The sequence below is a fragment of the Pinus tabuliformis genome, chromosome 6 (genome assembly GCF_031772625.1).
Source record: "Pinus tabuliformis cultivar Carrire ecotype Pingquan chromosome 6, CPIR1, whole genome shotgun sequence".
In the NCBI taxonomy this organism is placed as follows: Eukaryota; Viridiplantae; Streptophyta; class Pinopsida; order Pinales; family Pinaceae; genus Pinus; species Pinus tabuliformis.
This window is the reverse complement of record NC_142292.1, coordinates 1,399,193,419-1,399,212,630: the sequence shown is the minus strand read 5'-3', so window position 1 is coordinate 1,399,212,630 and position 19,212 is coordinate 1,399,193,419. Positions and strand designations below refer to the sequence as shown.

At 40.2% G+C, this 19,212-nt stretch overlaps 1 protein-coding gene across 3 annotated transcripts in view; it reads left to right on the top strand.

Annotated features, from left to right (window-relative positions):
* The first annotated feature begins 40 nt into the window (after positions 1–40).
* The window catches only part of LOC149263877 (glucose-1-phosphate adenylyltransferase large subunit 3, chloroplastic/amyloplastic-like), a 461,146-nt gene continuing 441,974 nt past the window's right edge, over positions 41–19,212 (top strand). For 2 of the 3 annotated variants that reach the window (XM_089426747.1, XM_089426742.1), the window contains exons 1-2: positions 211–368; positions 475–721. In XM_089426747.1, coding sequence (XP_089282873.1) covers positions 488–721 — 234 coding nt within the window. In that variant the 5' untranslated portion in view covers positions 211–368; positions 475–487. Of the gene's footprint in view, positions 169–210; positions 369–474; positions 722–19,212 lie in introns of those variants that run through there. The other variant, XM_089426745.1, reaches the window with a different exon arrangement.

Here is a 19,212-nt window from a genome sequence, read left to right as displayed (position 1 = left end):
ATCTCCACCACATATTTCAACTATGGTTTACAAGAAGACTCCATTGTCTTATGTCAGCTATTGCAAAATCGAATAGAGCGGCAAATGTTCACGTTCAAAGTGCTAAGGCCCGTCCACTGGAGGCAATGGACGGTTCTCATTCACAGTAGAGCATGCGGCGGAGATTTGGTAAAGCCTAAATCCCATCCTCTGCGACACAACACAGAGACAAAATTGAAATGTCCAACTCATACTAAATTTATTTTTCATTCACCATCCACCATTATACATACATACCTATCCACATTCAGCATTCATTTTCCCCTGCAGCAGCAGAGATAACCATCCAATTTTTCTCTAAATTCAGTAATCTCCTGCCAATTCTGCAGGCAATGGCAAACTTTAACTTCTTTGTTTGTGCTATTTGTGTTAAGCACCTCTGCATTTTGAAGCCTTGAAGGGAAAATTTAATGTAAGTTGCCATTTTTTGTGCAGGAGTTTGGGCGCAATGGCGTTAGCAGCAGCAGCGACAGTGCAGCATTGCCATTGGAGGCAAAATCTTATTAATAAGGGAAATAGTGCGACGGCTTCTTGTAATGGAAGTAAGACGGCCTTCTTCGGACAGCAGGTGGGCTCCGCTTACGGTCAGGGTTTGTGGATAGGAGGGCAAGGAGCGCACGACCGTTGTCGCAGATCGGTTGTTTCAATGTCATTGCTGACCGAAGTTGCGAAGGAAAGCATAGTGAGTGGAATCGATCCTTGGACCTCCGTTTCGTAATTGTATTAATGCTCTCCGCTAATTTGAAATGAATTATTTGGTATCATCGGGTCAATGAGAGGTGGGTGAAACCATGTATGATCAATTGAATGTTACACCAAGTTTTCTAGGAGGGGGAGGAGGGAATAATGTGTCGAAGAGCCGATCGAAACTCTGTGACTGCAACATCCTTTAAAGAAATTAAAAGACTCAGTGAATACGTGTCGAAAAACCGATCGGAACTGTGTGAGTGCAACATTCTTAAAAGAATTAAAGGATTCACAGGCATCAACCAGCAAAAGTATGAAATTAATATTAATATTTTATTATTTTTAAAGTGTTTATTTTTTTATTTTTATTTTGGTTTTTATTTAAAATTATTGAGTAAATATAGCTTATAGATTTCTACAAAATTTTGATAGAAGTAATATTCAATGTATTTATGCTTATTTTGTAAAGAGAGATGCAGGGGAAATATCCTACTAAATTTTTTGGCTTTGAAAGAAAGATGTTGAGAAATGTTTCATTAAATTTTTTAACTTTGAAAATGTGAAATTTTTTGATTTTGAAAATGCGAAAAGAAATTTTTGATCGAGTGAGTATGTGGTAAATCGAGTTTTATGATTGCAAATAATTGTCGTGTGGTGGAGGATCGGTTTCTCTGTCCTCTCGTCTAAATCGGTGCACTAGGGTGTAAAGGTGCTCGTGTGAAACATTTTAATGTTTCAGCAAGTGTGGATGACAAAGATCTAAGGAGTGGGATGACTCATTACTATGGTGTTGGCGTTTTAGTTCAGTGTTGTGCTCCCGGTTAGTATTCTGCGAGCAAACGAAAACAACGATGGTGGATTTTTAGAGCAGGGTGGCGGCTGTTGAGCTTCCCCTTTGACTCTTGGTAGTGTAAATTTATCATTGTTCTTCTCCAAAGGCGACACCCCGTGATTTTCTGCGCATGCACAGTGCGGCCTAAGGTGGTTCAGGTAAGTTGGTATTTCTGGTTATGTTGGAATTTAGAAGGTGTGAGTTGTTGGTCCACTGGAGGTTGCTGGAGGTGGTATAGTTGGTGGTGTTGTTGGGGGTGGCGGTGGTTGTGCGTGGGATACTCTGTCTCAAGTGTTTGGATCGAGAATTGGCGTGCCTTGTGTCTCAGTGGGTGTTTTCTTGTGTGTTATGGGGATAATAGAATTGCCTCCCTGAAGGTTACTGTGGAGGTATGCTGGTGTGGTCTGTGAGAGGCCCCTTGGGGAGCTTCGGCCAGGGGTGAGATTAACCTGTCCATTCTATCTCTATTTGCTCAAGCTCTCGACGCTCTGAAGGGCTGAAAACTTGGAGTGCATAATTGGTGGAGTGGTAGTAGTCGGGTTGCTACGTGGTTGTCTATGGAGTAGTTTGGGTGACGGGAGGTTTGGGCTCTGGGTGAGGCGGTCTTAGCGATTTACAGTGGGTCAAGCCCTGAAGGTTGTCGGTGGCTCCGACACTCTTGAGTTGGGTACAAGTAGTGGTGTTGTTGGTCTGTTCAACATGCGACCTTCCCCTCGGCGTGGGCGTTCCTCCCTCCTTGCCAAGCCAGGCTCAGCGGGGCACAGGGACCAGGACAGGTTAATTCAATCTGTGGAGCTGGGAATGGTGGCAGTTGGGATGCGCCGGGGTGGCAAGATTGTCGGTCGCTCTCGACAGATGGGTGTTGGAGCGTGTGGTGGCCGCGGCGATAGCAAGTAGGCGACACGTCATGGAGGGTGGTCTCAGCGACCTCAACGACATGGTGGTGTGGTGGTAAGGTTAGTCGGGGGTCTGACAGAGGTTCAACTCCCAGCCCACAGGTAATTCGACACTACTGTCTGGAGAATTGTTGCGAGTTAATTCAAACTTTGCTAGATCGGGTGGATTCGGCTGAAAGGATCCGAAGGGAGGAACATGCTGAGTTGGTGGCCACCCTGGATAGGATGCACTACTTTTAGTGCTAGGTTAGAGAGTGCGTGGTGGTGGTATGACGTGGCCAAAACCCACAGATGGCGCACTTTGAAGGGCATGTCCAGTGCAACTTCTACCCTTCGCCTCCTCTAGGAACAACCCCGGATAACCCAATGTCCATCATGTTGGATGAGTAGCATACCCTCAAGTGTTTTCTATGTGTTGTTTGTCTTTTGGTGTCTTTGGCCTTCCCGTTTATGGACGATATCCTTAGTCTTTTTTTTTGTATTTTTGTCACATGTTGCAAACAATGGTCAACAAACCTGATTGGAGTGAGACCACCTGTTTTTTGTTATTCCATATATATATCTCTTTTGTGAAATAAATAGAATTTTCAATTAAAAAAAATATAAAAAATATGTCTCACTAAACTTTTTTAACCTTAAAAATATGAAAAGAAAGATGTGACGCAAATGTCTCACTGATTTTTTTATCTTACACATGTAAAGAGTGTATGAGAAGCATCTTCATGGAAGATATAAATAAATGTCTCACTAAATTTCTTAACCTTGAAAATGTGAAAAGAAGAGTATGACGAAACGTCTCATTAAATTTCTGAACCTTGAAAGTGTGAGAGAAGCAACTTCATCACAGAAATGTGTCCACGGGTATCTTTTCATTTAAATTCGGATCACTTAGCCATGGCCATGGATTTATTTTTATTAATTAACATTGATCATCTTACTAATATTCTTCCCTATAAAATGTATTAATGTCTAAAATGAAAAAGAAATATTTCTATTTATAAATCTAATATTTATATATAAAATAATGATATAGAAGTTTGATCACCACATGTTTATATACGATTATCTCTCAAACACAATGAGGAAATGCATAAAGTTGATAAGAATTTAACTGCCAAAAGTTTATATGTATTAGCATACGTATAGATAGAGCAAGGGAATGTTAAAGTATTAAGTGTGGATGAAGAATCAAATGCATAAAGTTGATAAGAATTTAACCGCCAAAAGTTTATATGTATTAGCATACCTATAAATAGAGCAAGGGAATGTTAAAAGTATTAAGTGTGGATGAAGAATCATGTGAAATAATGAATGTTATGGTAGGATAGAAATCCACAAAATTTTCTACCTATTAAATGTAAAAATAAAATAATATATATATATATATATATATATATGTGGGGTATATGTGTAAAAATAGTTATGCATATTTTTAGAAGTTATATTTATAATGAAATAAAAAATAAAAAGAAACTTTAGTAGTAAGTGTTTATTATACGAACTCAATAATTTGAATAATGATTTTAGTGATTTTTTCAATGGTTGAAATTGCCTTTGATACCCAATAAAATCTTACAATGCCATTGTCACAAGGGCATGTGAAATGAAGTACAATGTTTTAGAAATGTAAAACATATTAATCTTTTCTAAAATTTGTATAAAATAAGTTGTAAGTGGGCAACACTCTAGATATAGTAAGAAACGAGAGAAATCCATGTGATGTATGCATTCACAAATTATAGAAATAATATAAAGAATGATGAAAATAGTACCGGGAAAGGTCTTTCTTTGACTTGTGCCTTAGTCAAAGAGACCAAGAAGCAATTTTCCTTAGCATGCACAAGTTCCTATAAGTTAGGAACCAATTCCTATAAGTTAGGAGCTAATGGACAAATTCCTAAAAATCAAGGCGAATAACTATAAGTTTGGATAGTTCATGAAGCAATTTGATTGATATGCAGAAGTGGAAGGCTTAGTTTGTTGTCTTCTAGTGCGAGTTATTTTTGGGAAAAGACAAACAAGTGAGCCTCAAGTTCTAAATTGAGGCAAGATGAGTTGCATGAGTTAGTTAACTCATCAATCACTAGTTTGAGTTCCAAAAATAGAACTTGCCAGATTTAGCCTATTTGCAATGCTTATAAGGAGGATGAAGGCACATAATTATTCAGTGTCTTGTGAGCATGAGTTGGTGAGACAAGGTAATAGAGCTCACGGGGTTGTGAGAAGGTTGCACAAGGTTGTGTTTAGAGCTTATGAGAGATAAAATGAACCAAGGAGAGGCTTGTGTGAGTTGGTAGAAGGAAAATTTACTTTGCTCTTGCACTAGGAATTCAGATCAGAGATCAAGCAAGGGAAGAGGGCAACATGATCAACATTTCTTGCAAGAGTTTCAAGCTTAGATCAAGCAAGAAAGACAAGTGTGTCTTTCAGATTGAAATAGTTGTATTTGTAAGAGATCCATTTCTTAGTTTCTATCAATAAAATTCTCAATCAAGTGGAGGGTTTTCCCAGTTGGGTTCCCTAAGAAAAGTTGTGTTGTTGAATGGTGTGATTATGTATTTATTTATGTTCTTATTCCGTTGCAAAATAAGTAGAGAAAATGTGTCTATATGAAAATAAATTAGTTTCAGATTGTTCATATTAGCAGTTGTAAAATTTCGTGGATTTTCTACATGGTATCATGTGAAAATTCCTAAACCTGGAATCCCTACTACAACAAACTGATGTTACTTCTCCTACTTGCTAATTCATACAAGTTATTTACTGTGTTCTACGGCAAATATCAAAGTAAATACAACTGCAACATTCACTATTAAAAATAATATGCCGAAACAAGAAACTGAACAAGAAAAAGATACAACACAAGTGACATAGTTGTTTTTGGACAAAAGCCCCCAGAAAAACCCAATGTGGGAAAACCGATGCAACATATCTGAGGGTTTTTATTATTATGTAGTAGTAATTTCTGAATACAATCTTTGGATGCCTTGTTGGCTATCTCATATAAATAATGTCATTCGACAGAAGAAATTAGTGATATTACCTCACTCTACACTGCAAGTCTCGACTGATCCGACAGCTGAACCAATGAGTCCCCGACTACCTCTGCGCTGCCCTACGCAGTCACTGCATGGGCTTGCGTCACTGCCTTTGAGGCACTGCATCACCTCTTTGCTGGATCGATTTGTTCTCAAGAGCTTCAACTTCAGCCCTCCCAGCTCAGAACGTCAAATCCCCAGCAAAATCTTAGACTTTTTCTTGGAAGGCACTATGCTGCTTTGCATGAGCCCTTCCTGGCTCTGCATCACCCTCATTGGGCACTGTGTTGCCTCCTCTACATCTTTATTTTCCTCTCTATTGTGTATTATTGGCTCCTGATAATATTCTCCAGCCAAAACTATCTCCACCCTTCTTTGCGCGATCACCACAAAATCATTGTGCTGCTCTCTGGGTCAGCGATTCGATCTGACTGATCAACTTTCTGTATGTTTTCCAAATGACCCTCAGGCATTCTTAAATAATCTTCTCGTTGACATTCAACGACCCAAATTAGAAGCTAATCAATGGCTAAGATCATTTCTGCTTGATCCTCGTATTCTTCTAGAAGTTACACCCACAATTAGATTAATACCCACTAATTATTTTAATTTCCTAAGTTTACACTTAGGGACCCATTAAAACTAATTAATTATTTTAATAAAATTGTCTTCGGGTGGAATTTCCCAAAACGATTTTTGGGTTCTTTGGAATACATGTGCCCAAGCCTCCCTGCAAAATTTGAGACTTAGATCACATCCGATGCTACCAGAAATCAACACTCCCTCTTAGCGAGGAATGTGCTCTAGCAATGCCTCCCACTGAAGCATCACCCTGACTTCATAACATCGTCCTCTCCGCTGCTGAAGTCTGACATGTTGTCCACCAAATACTGCGTTGTTGTTGCAATTGTATTTTTGCTGACAATGCCTCTGTCAAAACTGCTTCCGTACTACAGCTGCCTCTCAAGTGTTGCATCTGTGCTGCTACTAGCACTGCCACTGCTAACACTTCATCTGCACTGCAACTGAAAAACATCCCAAAATATGAACAAGTGTTCAACATATATGCATCTCGATGCTGAAGATTTGACTGTTGCTAGTCCCATGCTACCCCTCTAAAGCCACTGCGCTGCTGCTGCCACTGCACTATGCCTCCCTGCATTGCTGCAACTCTACACTACGCTGCTCAGACTTGGCATTCTAGCCACTGCATCTGTCACTCCAACACTCCTCTGCACCAACTGACACTGGTCCATCCTGCTACTTCTGATCTAGGCTCTCGTAGCAAGGAATTGATCTGAGAGGTGGGCTCCTCAAGGATCCTACCCATCTATAGCTCTTTCGAACTACAACTCTAAATCAACCCACCTCCCTCCTGGAGGTATCTCGACTGTCATGGAAAACTCCTCTTCAATCTTCGCGGGTGTAGCCTTTGGATCGTGCTTCTCATCTTTTTCCTTCTTCCTGAGAGGACATTGTGTTGCGTAGTGACCCATTTCACCACACCTTAAGCATTTGATCTTTGAGACGTCCTTCTTCTGCCTCCGCTGCTTCTGCTACCCCTTGGATGCAAGGGTTGCATTCTCTTCCTCCTCCTTGGGCTTCGACCCACTGTTGCTGCTTCCGTCAAGCTTACACTTGACTAGATCTCTCCTCAGCTCTTCCTGCTTGAGAGCTGTCCACATACTATCCCGGTCCGGCAAAGCTGCCCTGCACAGGATGCTCTAGACAAAGACTTGCCACTCTTCTGAGACTGAATTTATGGCCAGTCTCACCATCTCAGAACCTTGAGGTGTAGACCCCACAACTTCTAACTCGTCTTGGGTCTCCCGAAGCTTCGTGAGGAACAGATCAATGCGTTCACCCTTATGCATCTGTGGAGATCTCAATTTATGCTCTAAGTAAATCTTCCGCTACTCGGAAGATCCTTGATATAGCATTGCCAAGGCATCCCACATCTCCTTAACAATCCCTCTGCTAGCGATGTGACATACCGTGTGATATTTTACTCCATCAAAGATCATCCTCCAGGCCTTCGCCATTTCTCCCTTGTACTTCTTTAGCGGATCTGGATCTGTAGGCACAACCACCACGCTGTCGACATAGGCCTTGAGAAAATGCTCATCTAGAAGACACAACATCCTTGCCTTCCATATCACATAGTTGGATGCCCCATCCAACCTGTCCTGATCTCTCAGTCCACTGGCTTCCATCTCTGCCACGAAAATGTCGAACTACTCCTCTCTGTCTCTTACTGCTGCTGCTCAGGCAATAAGAAAATGGACTTCTTGGCGGGAAGTCTACTGAGGAAAAATTCCCTCACTGTGCTTCTCCTCTCTTTTCTGACGTCTTTCAGCCCAACAATTTGCCTGCTGAAAACTGCGTCCCACCAGCTCTTTCCTCACGCTGAGGCTCTGTGCTGCTCCCTTTGGCTTGGCAAGATTTCGATCTGGAAGTCTTTCCTCTCTGTCGACTCACTCAGAGAGAGACTTTCCTCGAAAATTTAGCCTTCCTGGCCTGGACTACGCAATCCCTCTGGGGATTCAATTGTTGCCTCCTGCAGGTATTCAACCTCCTTCTCTGCTCAGTGATGGGTTCTATGACACTACTCTAATACCATGTGAAAATTCCTAAACCCAAAATCCCTACTGCAACAAACTGATCTTATTTCTCCTACTTTTTAATCCATACAAGTTATTTATTGTGTTCTAAGGTAAATATCGAAGTAAATACAACTGCAACATTCACTATTAAAAATAACATGTCAAAACAAGAAATTGAAAAAGAAAAAGATACAACACAAGTGACATAGTTGTTTTTGGACAAAAGTCCCCGGAAAAACCCAATGTGGGAAAACCGGTGCAATAGATCTGAGGGGTTTTATTATTATGCAGTAGTAATTTTTGAATACAATCTCTGGATGCCTTGCTGGCTATCTAGTACAGATGATATCACTCGGCAGAAGAAATTAGTGAGATTACCTCACTCTACATTGCAAGTCTCGGCTGATCCGACAACTGAACCAACGAGTCCCCGACTACCTCTGCGCTACCCCTACGCAGTCATTGTGTGGGCCTGCATCACTGCCTTTGAGGCACTGCGTCACCTCTCTGCTGGATCGATTTTCTCTCAGGAGCTTCGACTTCAACCCTCCCGGCTCAGAATGTCAAACCCCCAGCAAAATCTCAGACTTCTACTTGGAAGGCATTGCGCTACTCAGTGTGAACCCTTCTTGGTTGTGTGTGACCCTCACTGGGCATTATTTCCTCCTCTATGTCTTTCTCTACCTCTCTGCTGTGTATTCTTGGCTCCGAAGAAGATTCTCCAACCAAACTATCTCTGCCCCTCTCTGCATGATCACCACAAAATCACTATGCTGCTCTCTGGCTCAACAATTCGATCTGACTGATCAACTCTCTGTATGTTTTCCAAATGACCCTCAAGCCTCCTTAAATTATCTTCTTGTTGACATTCAATGGCCCAGATTAGAAGCTAATCAATGGCTAAGATCATTTTTGCTTGATCTTCGTCTTCACCTAGAAGTTACACCCACACTTAGATTAATACCCATTAATTATTTTAATTTCCTAAGTTTAGACTTAGGGACCCATTAAAAATAATTAATTATTTTAATAAAAAAGTCTTCGGGTGGAATTTCCCAAAACGCTTTCCGGGTTTTTTGAAATACATGTGCTCAAGCCTCCCTAAAAAATTTGAGACTTAGAGCACATCCGATGCTACCAGAAATCAACATATCGAAGCTTGGAACATAATTAGGATTAACATTCTAGAGTAGCCATAATCTTGACAAGTGGGCAGTCCTTGAAGTCCTCATGTACAATGATCATTGAAGGACTAATGAGATGTTACGAGGTAAAGTTGTGGAGCCCTAGTTCAGTGGGTTGCAAATGGCCAAACCATTAATAAGAGGGTAGATCTAGAAGACCCAATGAGTAGACTTCGTAGTGGAACTAGATGCCTGCTAGTGGGACAAATTAGTGACCCAAAGTTCAGTGACACAAAAGGAGTTTTGATCATTGATAGTGGCATGCAAGCTGCAGTAATCAAATCAAGAGGAGGAAAAATACCTGCCGTATGTGTTCAGGAGCATCCTTCCACACGATCGTGAACAAGAAGAGTTTTAGCCACCTGAAGGAGAATGGCATGCAATTTTAGATTGAGCTAGAAGATGATGGTCAATATGCAGCTACAGGAGTTGGTACTGTCAGTTTTCAGAGGGAGTCAGGTAATCCTCTTCATCTCAGAGATGTTCTCTATGTTCGAGGATTGAGGCAGAATCTCATTTCTATAGCTACACTTGAGGGCAAGGGATATGATATCATCTTTAGAAGAGGTAAGTCGTACCTCCAACACTTAGCTTTTGGATGTAAGAAGCAGATATGTGTGAGGGTGAATAATCTCTACAAGTTGCAGGTAGAGACAAATGCAGCCTTGAGCAACAAGGTAGGGAGTTCTTAGAGTAGAGAAGTTATGGTTGAGCAAGAGAAGGATAGAGCTCTCAAGATGGAACCTCAACCATTATTTCAGTTTCAGTCCAAGCTAGTTGGTAGTTGGGTTGACCAACAGGATGATGAGGAGCATAGCCCAGGGCGAGTGGAGGCAGACACTTAGTCAGAGACTTCCAGGATAGGGATAGTTCGAGCCAAGTTGGAAGAGGATTTGTCTACGAAAGATCATGATAGAGTTGGATCTTCTACTATCACTTCCAGCCAGAGGAAGCAGTCACAAAGGTACACAGGGTAAATGTAACTTATGACTGAAGTGGTGGACTTGTAGAGCATGGTGGAAAAGAACAAGTCTTCAAATTAGGTTCCGTAGAGGAAAGCAAGGAAGTCTTCTAGTTCAGAGGGAGCAACTGCAACAACAGAGAACTTGGTAGTGTTGGAGACATATCCAGGTGGACAAGGCTCTTCCAGAGGCATCTTCCTCGCTAAGAGGGAGTGTTGAAAATAATAGCGAGAAAGGTCCTTCTTTGACTTGTGCCTTAGTCAAAGAAGGACCAAGAAGCATTTTTCCTTAGCATGCACGAGTTCCTATAAGTTAGGAACCAAAACCTATAAGTTAGGAGCTAATGCCTAAAAATTAGGATAAGTTCCTAAAATTTAGGATGAATTCCTAAAAATCAGGGCAAATTCCTGTAAGTTAGGACAATTCATGAAGCAGTTTGACTGATATGCAGAAGTGGAAGGCTTAGTTTGTTGTCTTCTAGTGTGAGTTATTTTTGGGAAAAGACAACTCAGTGAGCCTTAAGTTCTAAATTGAGGCAGGACGAGTTGCATGAGTTAGTTAATTAATCAATCACTAGTTTGAGTTCCAAAAATAGAACTAGCCATATTTATCCTATTCGAAAATCTTATAAGGAGGACGAAGGCACACAATTATTCATTGTCTTGTGAGCACAAGTTGGTGAGACAAGATAATAGAGCTCAAGGGTTTGTGAGCAGGTTGAACATGGTTTTGTGTGGAGCTTGTGAGAGATAGAACAAGCCAAGGAGAGGCTTGTGTGAGTTGGTAGAAGGTAGCTTTCTCTTGCTCTTGCGCCAGGAATTCAGAGCAGAGATCAAGCAAGGGAAGAGGGCAGCATGATCAACATTTCTTGCAAGAGTTTCAAGCTTAGATCAAGTAGGAAAGACAAGTGTGTCTTTCAGATTGAAACAATTGTATTTGGAAGAGATCAATTGCTCAGTTTCTATCAATAAAATTCTCAATCAATTGGAGGGTTTTCCCAGTTGGGTTCCCTAAGAAAAATTGTGTTGTTGAATTGTGTGATTATGTATTTATTTTTGTTCCTATTTCGCTGCAAAATAAGTAGAGAAAATTTGTGTCTATATGAAAAGAAATTAGTTTTAGAGAAAATTTGTGTCTATATGAAAAGAAATTAGTTTTAGATTGTTCATACTAGCAGTGGTAGAATTTCATGGATTTTCTACAAGGAAAAGCATATTGATATGAGAAGAGTTGCAATGTGTGAATGTTTCTTTCATTAATGAGATGTATGCAATATCTTTCATTTTTGCACAATGTTTTATGGATAAGGTGTATGATTGTTCACAATCATGGTAAAGAGGTCATGGATTAAATCATCGAGGGTTAAACCTTGATATTTAGAGTTTTCAATATCAAGGGCTACCTTGGTTAATGCCAATCATTGGAATCCATGCCATTTTAAGTGGATTTCTTTTTCTTTTTGGCATGGCACTTTATGAGTGGAATTGGTACTTTTTTTTTTGAATGTTGGGCTTAGTCCCATGGCGGATTGAAGTAAGTATCAAACTCCACAACAAGACATGTTGTCAAGTTGGGAAGCCTTGATCCATTTGTGTAGGCAATATATATGATCCTTATTAGAGCTCTATTTACCAAGAGTACTTGGAATTACAGAGTGCATATCGACATAACTTGTTATTAGATGCATAACAATTTTTTGTATACTCCACTTAGTGGCCACCATTGTATTTAGTTTCACCATGACTTGATCCATATCTGTAGGCAATCTTAATGACCATTCTTAGAGCTCTATTTACCAAGAATACTTGGACTTACAAATTGCATAATAACATAACTTGTTGTTAGATAAATAACAATTTTTTGTGTAGTCCACTTGGTGGTCATCATCGTACTCAGTTTCACCATGGTAACAACACTTAATGATATTGCTAAGGAACTCAATGACAGTGCATGTGAATGGCATGCTCAATGCTTGAAACATGTTTTTAATACTTCGATGGACCAAAATATTTGTTAAATAGGTGTATGGATGCACCAAAGGGTTTACACTCCATCACAAACAATAATGTCATTGTTCGAGACTAAATGTTTTTCCAGTATAAGAGTTGCATTTTTAGTATTCAGGACATGTCATTGTAAGACTCCTGATTGTATTTTTTATATGTGACTGCTTAGTGTCTCTTGTAGTGCTTATAATATTGTTTAAGTAACTACATTTTCCCATAGTTTAGCTATCAAATTGTATATGAGATTGACATATGAATCATTATTAGAGGAAGTTAAATAGTGAATAAACTCAAACTCCTTCTATTTTCATGTTTTTCAAATTTAATAGGATTTTTTTATGAAAGTTATAATTTCATTTAATTAATAAGAATTTTGAATTTTTATTATTAGTAAAGATTTTATTTATATTAACACAATAAAATTGTAATTTTTTTTTCCTAAAAATTAAATAGATTAGAGTGAAACTTTACCTTTTAAAAAATTAGCATAACCAAATTAGCAAATGTAATTGATAGATATGGAAATATGCCAACATCTTTCATTTATCATTATAAAATGAACATTTAAATTAAAAGAGAAAATAAATTTTCAATATACAATAAAAGAAGACAAATATCAACAAATAATTCTAGGTGGCATGATTTCCCTTGAATAATAGTGATAAATCCGGCAAATAATGACTGTCTCCATGACCTATAATGTAAAAATAAAAAAAAATAAAAATAAAAATGTAAATGTAAATGTACATACTTTTAATTATTTATTATTTGGTATAATAAACCAACCGTAGTAAACATTAAGAAAATTGCTAACTTATTAACCGATTAAGCACTAATAACAAGCAATATGCAGTAGGCACCAATATGCCTCCTACGTTGGGTCTCTGTGGATGTACATCCAACTTTTTGCCATTAATGCTCTTTCACTCGGTGCTTATTGTTTACCCAACAATCTCAACCGTGAGGATGCTTGGATGCCGAAAAATTGCTGAGCGGCCAACGTAACCGGATCTGCAATGCCCAGCACAGGTGACTGCCACCCTAATAGAGGACTGGGATGGGCAATGGTTCAACGATGTCTACCAGGGAGTCTTCCCAAGTAATACCTTTATTGTGGCAACCACGTCCATGACCACTGTCAATAAAACCAATCCTATTCTCACTCTAATTGGGTGATTCCAATTTCTGAACACGTGATGTGACAGGGTATTGACTCAAAAGGTTGGTCGTAAAGCGCGATGCGTATAACCATGTAAACGAGAGGGATCACATTGAGGAGGTTAGTGGAATCTCGAAACTGTCGAGTGTTCTTATCCATGGTAATTCCCCACTAAATCAAGAAAATTTGCAGATGTGCAAGGCGACAGTTGCAGTTCATCATGATTAATGCAGTTTGGGTGGATCAGAGTAAGTGTTTCTTTATGGGTCAGAGTATGTGTTTCTTTGCGAGAGATCACAGGTTTAAATCTAGAAGAGTAAAGTACATACCTACTAAAGTTATGTATACTTTGAATCGGTTTAATTATTAAAAGGATGTGTTTTTTAATAAGAGTTTATATGTTCGAGTAAAGTTTGTACACTTAGGTGGATTTTAGTTTATAAACAAACATAAATCTTATACACTTATTAATTTCAATAACTATCTTGTGATTGCGATTTTAAAAATAGATTATTATTATAGCTAATTTCATTCCCTGGAATGTGATTATAAAAATAGATTATTATCATTATAGCTAATTTCATTCTCTCTACCTCTACCTGTGTTAGTGTATAAAGTGTCCATTGATTTGTGGAATTGGGATTTTGGACACTGTTGTTTTCGATCGTTATCTTGTCTAAACACCTGCCCTCCACACTTACCCAATTAATAGGCATTATTAAATCCCAAAACAAGAAAAAAGGGCATTTCTAAATCCCAAAACATAAACGCCATAACTTACGGTGTTTGTTCCTTTTAACACTTTCATCATCCAAACACCAGCTTACAGAATAAGAATCGAATACCAGAATACTCAGTGTGTGGAACAATTGATTCTCTGAAACAGACATCATACAACATATGTGAATCTGTCCACGGCGACAACTTTCGATTTGTAATTGCAGCCATCAAAATCTACACACTTGACGTAAGAAAGCTAGTTCTCTTATTATTGTAATTAGTTTTGTAATATCTTAGTAGATGTCAAAATAGGATTGTTGGTCAAATTGGATCAAATGCAATTAGCTTTGATTAAACTCCGTAAGTAATTATTCAATCAAACTTTTCCAAAAACTTACTAGCGCTTGCTCAAACCTACCGAGGATTGTCAAGATTGACCAAACTTGATTAAGTTTAGCCCTGACCAGTAAACTCCTATCGTTTAAAAGCCAAATCTTAGTAGAGTCTAAGTCTTGTAACCAAGTTCTCACCTTCCCTACACAAGAAATTGCTTTCCATAAATAATCAAAGCCCTATAGGCATCATATATGTGATGATCTTTCATGCTATGTGCTTTATAGACCAGTTTCGTAGATATTTTTACAATGTGAACACAGAAAAGAGTCCCCTTCCGAAAGCACATATGTTCGTTTCTTACGTCTAAAGTTTGAAGTGGCACTCTCATGGATGTGTAAGCTTGTGACCACTAAATTTAACCTTGTAAAGTTTATTTTGAATCACTAAATCTTACTATATGTACCTGGAGATACAAATGGTTTACTAAGTAGTGTTGAAGCTTTGGAGGCTTGTAGAGGTGGAGTGTTGGAGCATTTAAGGCACTAAATCTAACTATATATACTTGAAGATAAAAATGGTTTAGTAAGTAGTGTTGAAGTTTTGGAGGCTTGTAGAGGTGGAGTGTCTTTAGCATTAAAGCCTTGCTTTTTGGATGTGCATGTCCTGGAGTTTGGCATGTGTCACCTAGAGTTGGGGTGCTCCACATAGGGGCTTATCTTGCGTAGAGTTATGTTTTTTTGTAGTTGATTATGGTCACTTTGTATTGTTGGCTTGCTTTGCCTTTCATATAAATAAAGGGAGGGGAGAGTCTTTTCATCTCTTGTACTTCCATTCATTTAAACTTGTGTTAGAGATGTGAGAGCTAGGGTGAACTTGTCTTTTTGTACACTTCTTCATGTGTATTTGCTTTCTTTGTCTTGAGTGCTAAGGTTTTTGTGGGAATTTCAAGAGAAGACTAAGGCTAGAGTGTAATATGCCCAATTTTGTGAGCATGGGAGTCACTAAGGAATTTTGCCTAATTTTAGTAATATTAATTAAATAAAAAAGGGGCAAATATTATTGGAGAAAGGTAACTAGTATTATTTATTGGGGAATAGCGACAAATTATTATCTTATTAAAATGGAGGCAAAAGTAAGTTAGTGGAAAATGGCCCCCACCAATAAAATAATATTAAAAAGGAGTCTAGAAGCATGAGGAGAAATTATAATAAGAGGATGGATTCATTTCGGGGGATTATCTTTTGGTCATTTTACAATTCAAACCTTAGTTCTCTTGAGCTGTTTAGCTAAGACGACTGTGTTGTTTAGCACAAGGAATTTCCAAGCAAAATTTCCAACTCTTCCTTCGGTGAACTTCGAGTGTCACCCTAGGGGGGGAATTTGAGGAGTTGATTTCGGATCATTAAGCTATTTTATAAGTTTCTTTCAGCTAGTTCTTGTTACTCCAAGGGCGCAAAAGAATTTTGTGGGCGCTGAGAGAAGTTAGCAATTAGTGGAGTATTAGCCAGAGAATTTGTAGAGATTTATCCTTAGGAAGAAGGATTTTTCCTTGCTGATTTGCAGGGGTGAGAGTGTTGCATTTTAGAGGGCCGATTTTGTCTATTCCAGGGCTTGCACAGGGGTGTCCTGGCAACTTCAGTGCACTTGCAGAGGCTTAGAGTTTGGGGAGTATTTGAGTTGGGATCTGCTTGGTGATTGAGGGGAGTAAATCGCAGGAGTTAGGGAAGACTTCTTGGAGGGAAGTTTGGGCCTAATTCAACAGTGTATGAATTGTGGGGTGTTTTCTAGCCAAATTGAGCAATTTGCACTTGTTGGAACTTGGAGGTCATCAGGGATCGGTGGATTTAGCCCAAACACTTTCTGGGTTTTTGTGGGTTTGTTGAGAGGAGGCTAGGATTAGTTTTGCAGAATTTTTTGAGCACTTCTGAGGGAAGAATACCTAGTTCCATTCAACGACCAACAATAGAAATTGTTGGAGGAGGGTGTAGTTCACCATGGGACCATTTCCACCACTTGGGTTCGTGAGATATTTCTGGGTCTTGTCGGGTATCTAGTTAGGAGACCACCATCAGAGTTTTGGCTCATTCTGAGCACTCTTCAAAGCAGTTCCTTCAGTTCCCTTCCAACAACAAAGAGTAGTTCTTCTTGGGCATGCACAGTTTTTCCTGGGGGATCTTTCCAATATTTGAGCATTGTAGTCACACTTGGGTTCTTGCCATAGCTTGCAGTAGCAAGCCCAGGTTCCTTTGATCTCATTTATTGTACTCATATTTGTCAAAGTTAATACAATGACTTAGAGTTTTTGCTCATATTTCTGTGTTCAAATGTGTATGGTTGTGCATTTATGAATTTTGTAGTTGTAGCTAGTTTATTGCTTTTGTTATTTATAGTATTTTTCCATTTGGAATATTACAGTGGTATCAGAGCATGATCTTGGCCAGCTGTGGGGGAGCTAGCAAGATCATGGAGGGGTAGGCATGCATGCACAGTGAATGGTAAAACTATGGACATTTTGGTCAAGCAAGAAAGATGGAGTAGAGAGAGGATTAGGGAGGAAATCAACAGAAACAATGAAAGACTAAAAGAAGTATGGGCCCAGTTGAGTAGCCTTGAGGGGATAAACTAGAGCCATCTTCATTTATATGACAGTGACCCTAGAGATAGGCATGTCACGAGGATGAAGCCATTCACATCACTCATGGGAGATCAACCAAAGCAAGGCATACTGAAAACGGTGGGAAAATTAGTCCTTACTTGCTTTGATGGTTCAACTAGGAGTTTTGTCAAGAAATGGGTGCGTGAAGTGGACACATACATCCGGCTAAACCACATGAGAGAGGTGGATGCAATTAGATATGCCACTTGGCATTTGGATGGAGATGCCATGGAGTGGTGGTACTGTGGATTGATCCCTTTGAGTCATGCAAACATCACATCTTACAGGGTGTTCACATGGAGGCTCATAGAGAGATTTGATCGAGAGGACACCAAACCCCCTTAGCAAGAGTGGACAGGATAGGGACAGTTAGAGGGTGATACCAGGAGGCACTTCTGCTGGTGGAGACTTGGCTTTAAATATCAGGAGCCTGAGGAGGAGATTGAGCGTGAGGTTGATGGTACCCAAGAGGGGCACATAGATGCACCTAGAGTGACGTAGGAGTCACCCTTGTTGGAGATTTCTTTGATGTCTCTCGCTGACACCTCAGGAGAGAAAGTAGAGCATACAATCATACAGTCATCCGTTTTTGAGGTATCCATTGATGAGGTGTCCAGGGTCGTGTCCAAGTTTCTAGGTCATAGCAGCCTCAAGCAGATTGGTGAGGTACCAGAAGACATATCCATTGATGAGGTGCTGATAGGTACCAAGGCATTAAGGTCCATAATAGAGTTTCTGAATGACAACCACCTACAGTTGACTGGTGAGGATGTTTTGCATGATGGGTTCTCTATTGAGGAGCAGTTAGAGGCTCAAGTTGAGCCCAAGGTGGAGGAGGATGAGCAGTTGTCTTTAGGGCTAGCCATTGATCAGGGCTAGAGCAGAGAGCACATGATGGGATTTCAACACAATTCACTTCAGAGGCGCGCTCATAGGGCTTTCAACATGTTTAGGTCACCTCAATGCATTAGACTGAGAGGGGCGAAGTTGTCTAAACAGATCATAAGGGATGGCCAGGTGAGTGGGAGCGAGTGACTTGAGCTGAGTATGGCACGACACCAGCATGGAGGGATTGTTCCGTACTCAAGAGATTGTACATTCAATCACTCCTTTGGGATTGGATGGCGAGAGGTACTGAGTTGGTACTTAGAGTCGTGGGATAGACTTATGGAGATGGTCGTAGTCCGGAGCGAGGCTCAACAGGAGCTTTCAGACATTGAGGGTACGAGAGGCCCAGGTTGGCATTGGGATCCAGGTGGGGCTTCCTATGATATACCAAAGATGAGAGATGGCCATGGCACCTATGAGATAGTTGACCCAGTGATTGGGCGCATACATTCCTTAGGGGTGTTCTAGTTAGCGCTATTGGTCAATCGGTTTGTGAGTAGACTCCATGGGTTGTCTTGGCATGTTGGTTGTGCATGGGGTTGTGGGTTAATTAGCACACTCTGACAGGGGCTAATCAGAGGAGGTGGCATCGACATGCCACTAGACAGAGCGTCGTATGGGGATGAGGATTTCCCACGGATATGTGGGGCGCAAAGGTTGCGAGCAGCAATACCTTAGTGACACCACCATTGGAATTTAGGGAGGTTTTCCTGCCAGATCTCTTTGAGAGGATCAGGAGAGGAGGAACACTCATCTGATGTTATGGAGGTGTTGTGGTGGAGATGGCGACCCTGATAGGACGCAGGATGATGCCTATGGACTCAGTCTTAGACCTTGATATCCAGGAGTGTATAGGGGCATGCAGCAGTGCACAACAATATGGAGAGGAGCATGGAGGTGTGCAGTGGTGTGTAGTGGTGTGCAGGGTTGCTCTGTGGTGTAGGAGGAGCAAATCACATTGCAGTGCATTTCCTCATAGAGTGACAAACACATCAAGACAAGAGGGATCCCAGAGATGTGTGACTGTGTGCAGTTGTATGCCAGAGGACACGAGGATACATGGTTATATGTAGTAGTGTGCAAGGATGCATTAACGATTGAGGGAGTGCTACTAGCAGGAGATTCCTTAACGAGGATTTCAAGCATGCCATTGGGTTGTGTTGTCGCATAGATTGTCTGGGCAGTGCGACAACGCTTAGATCGGGT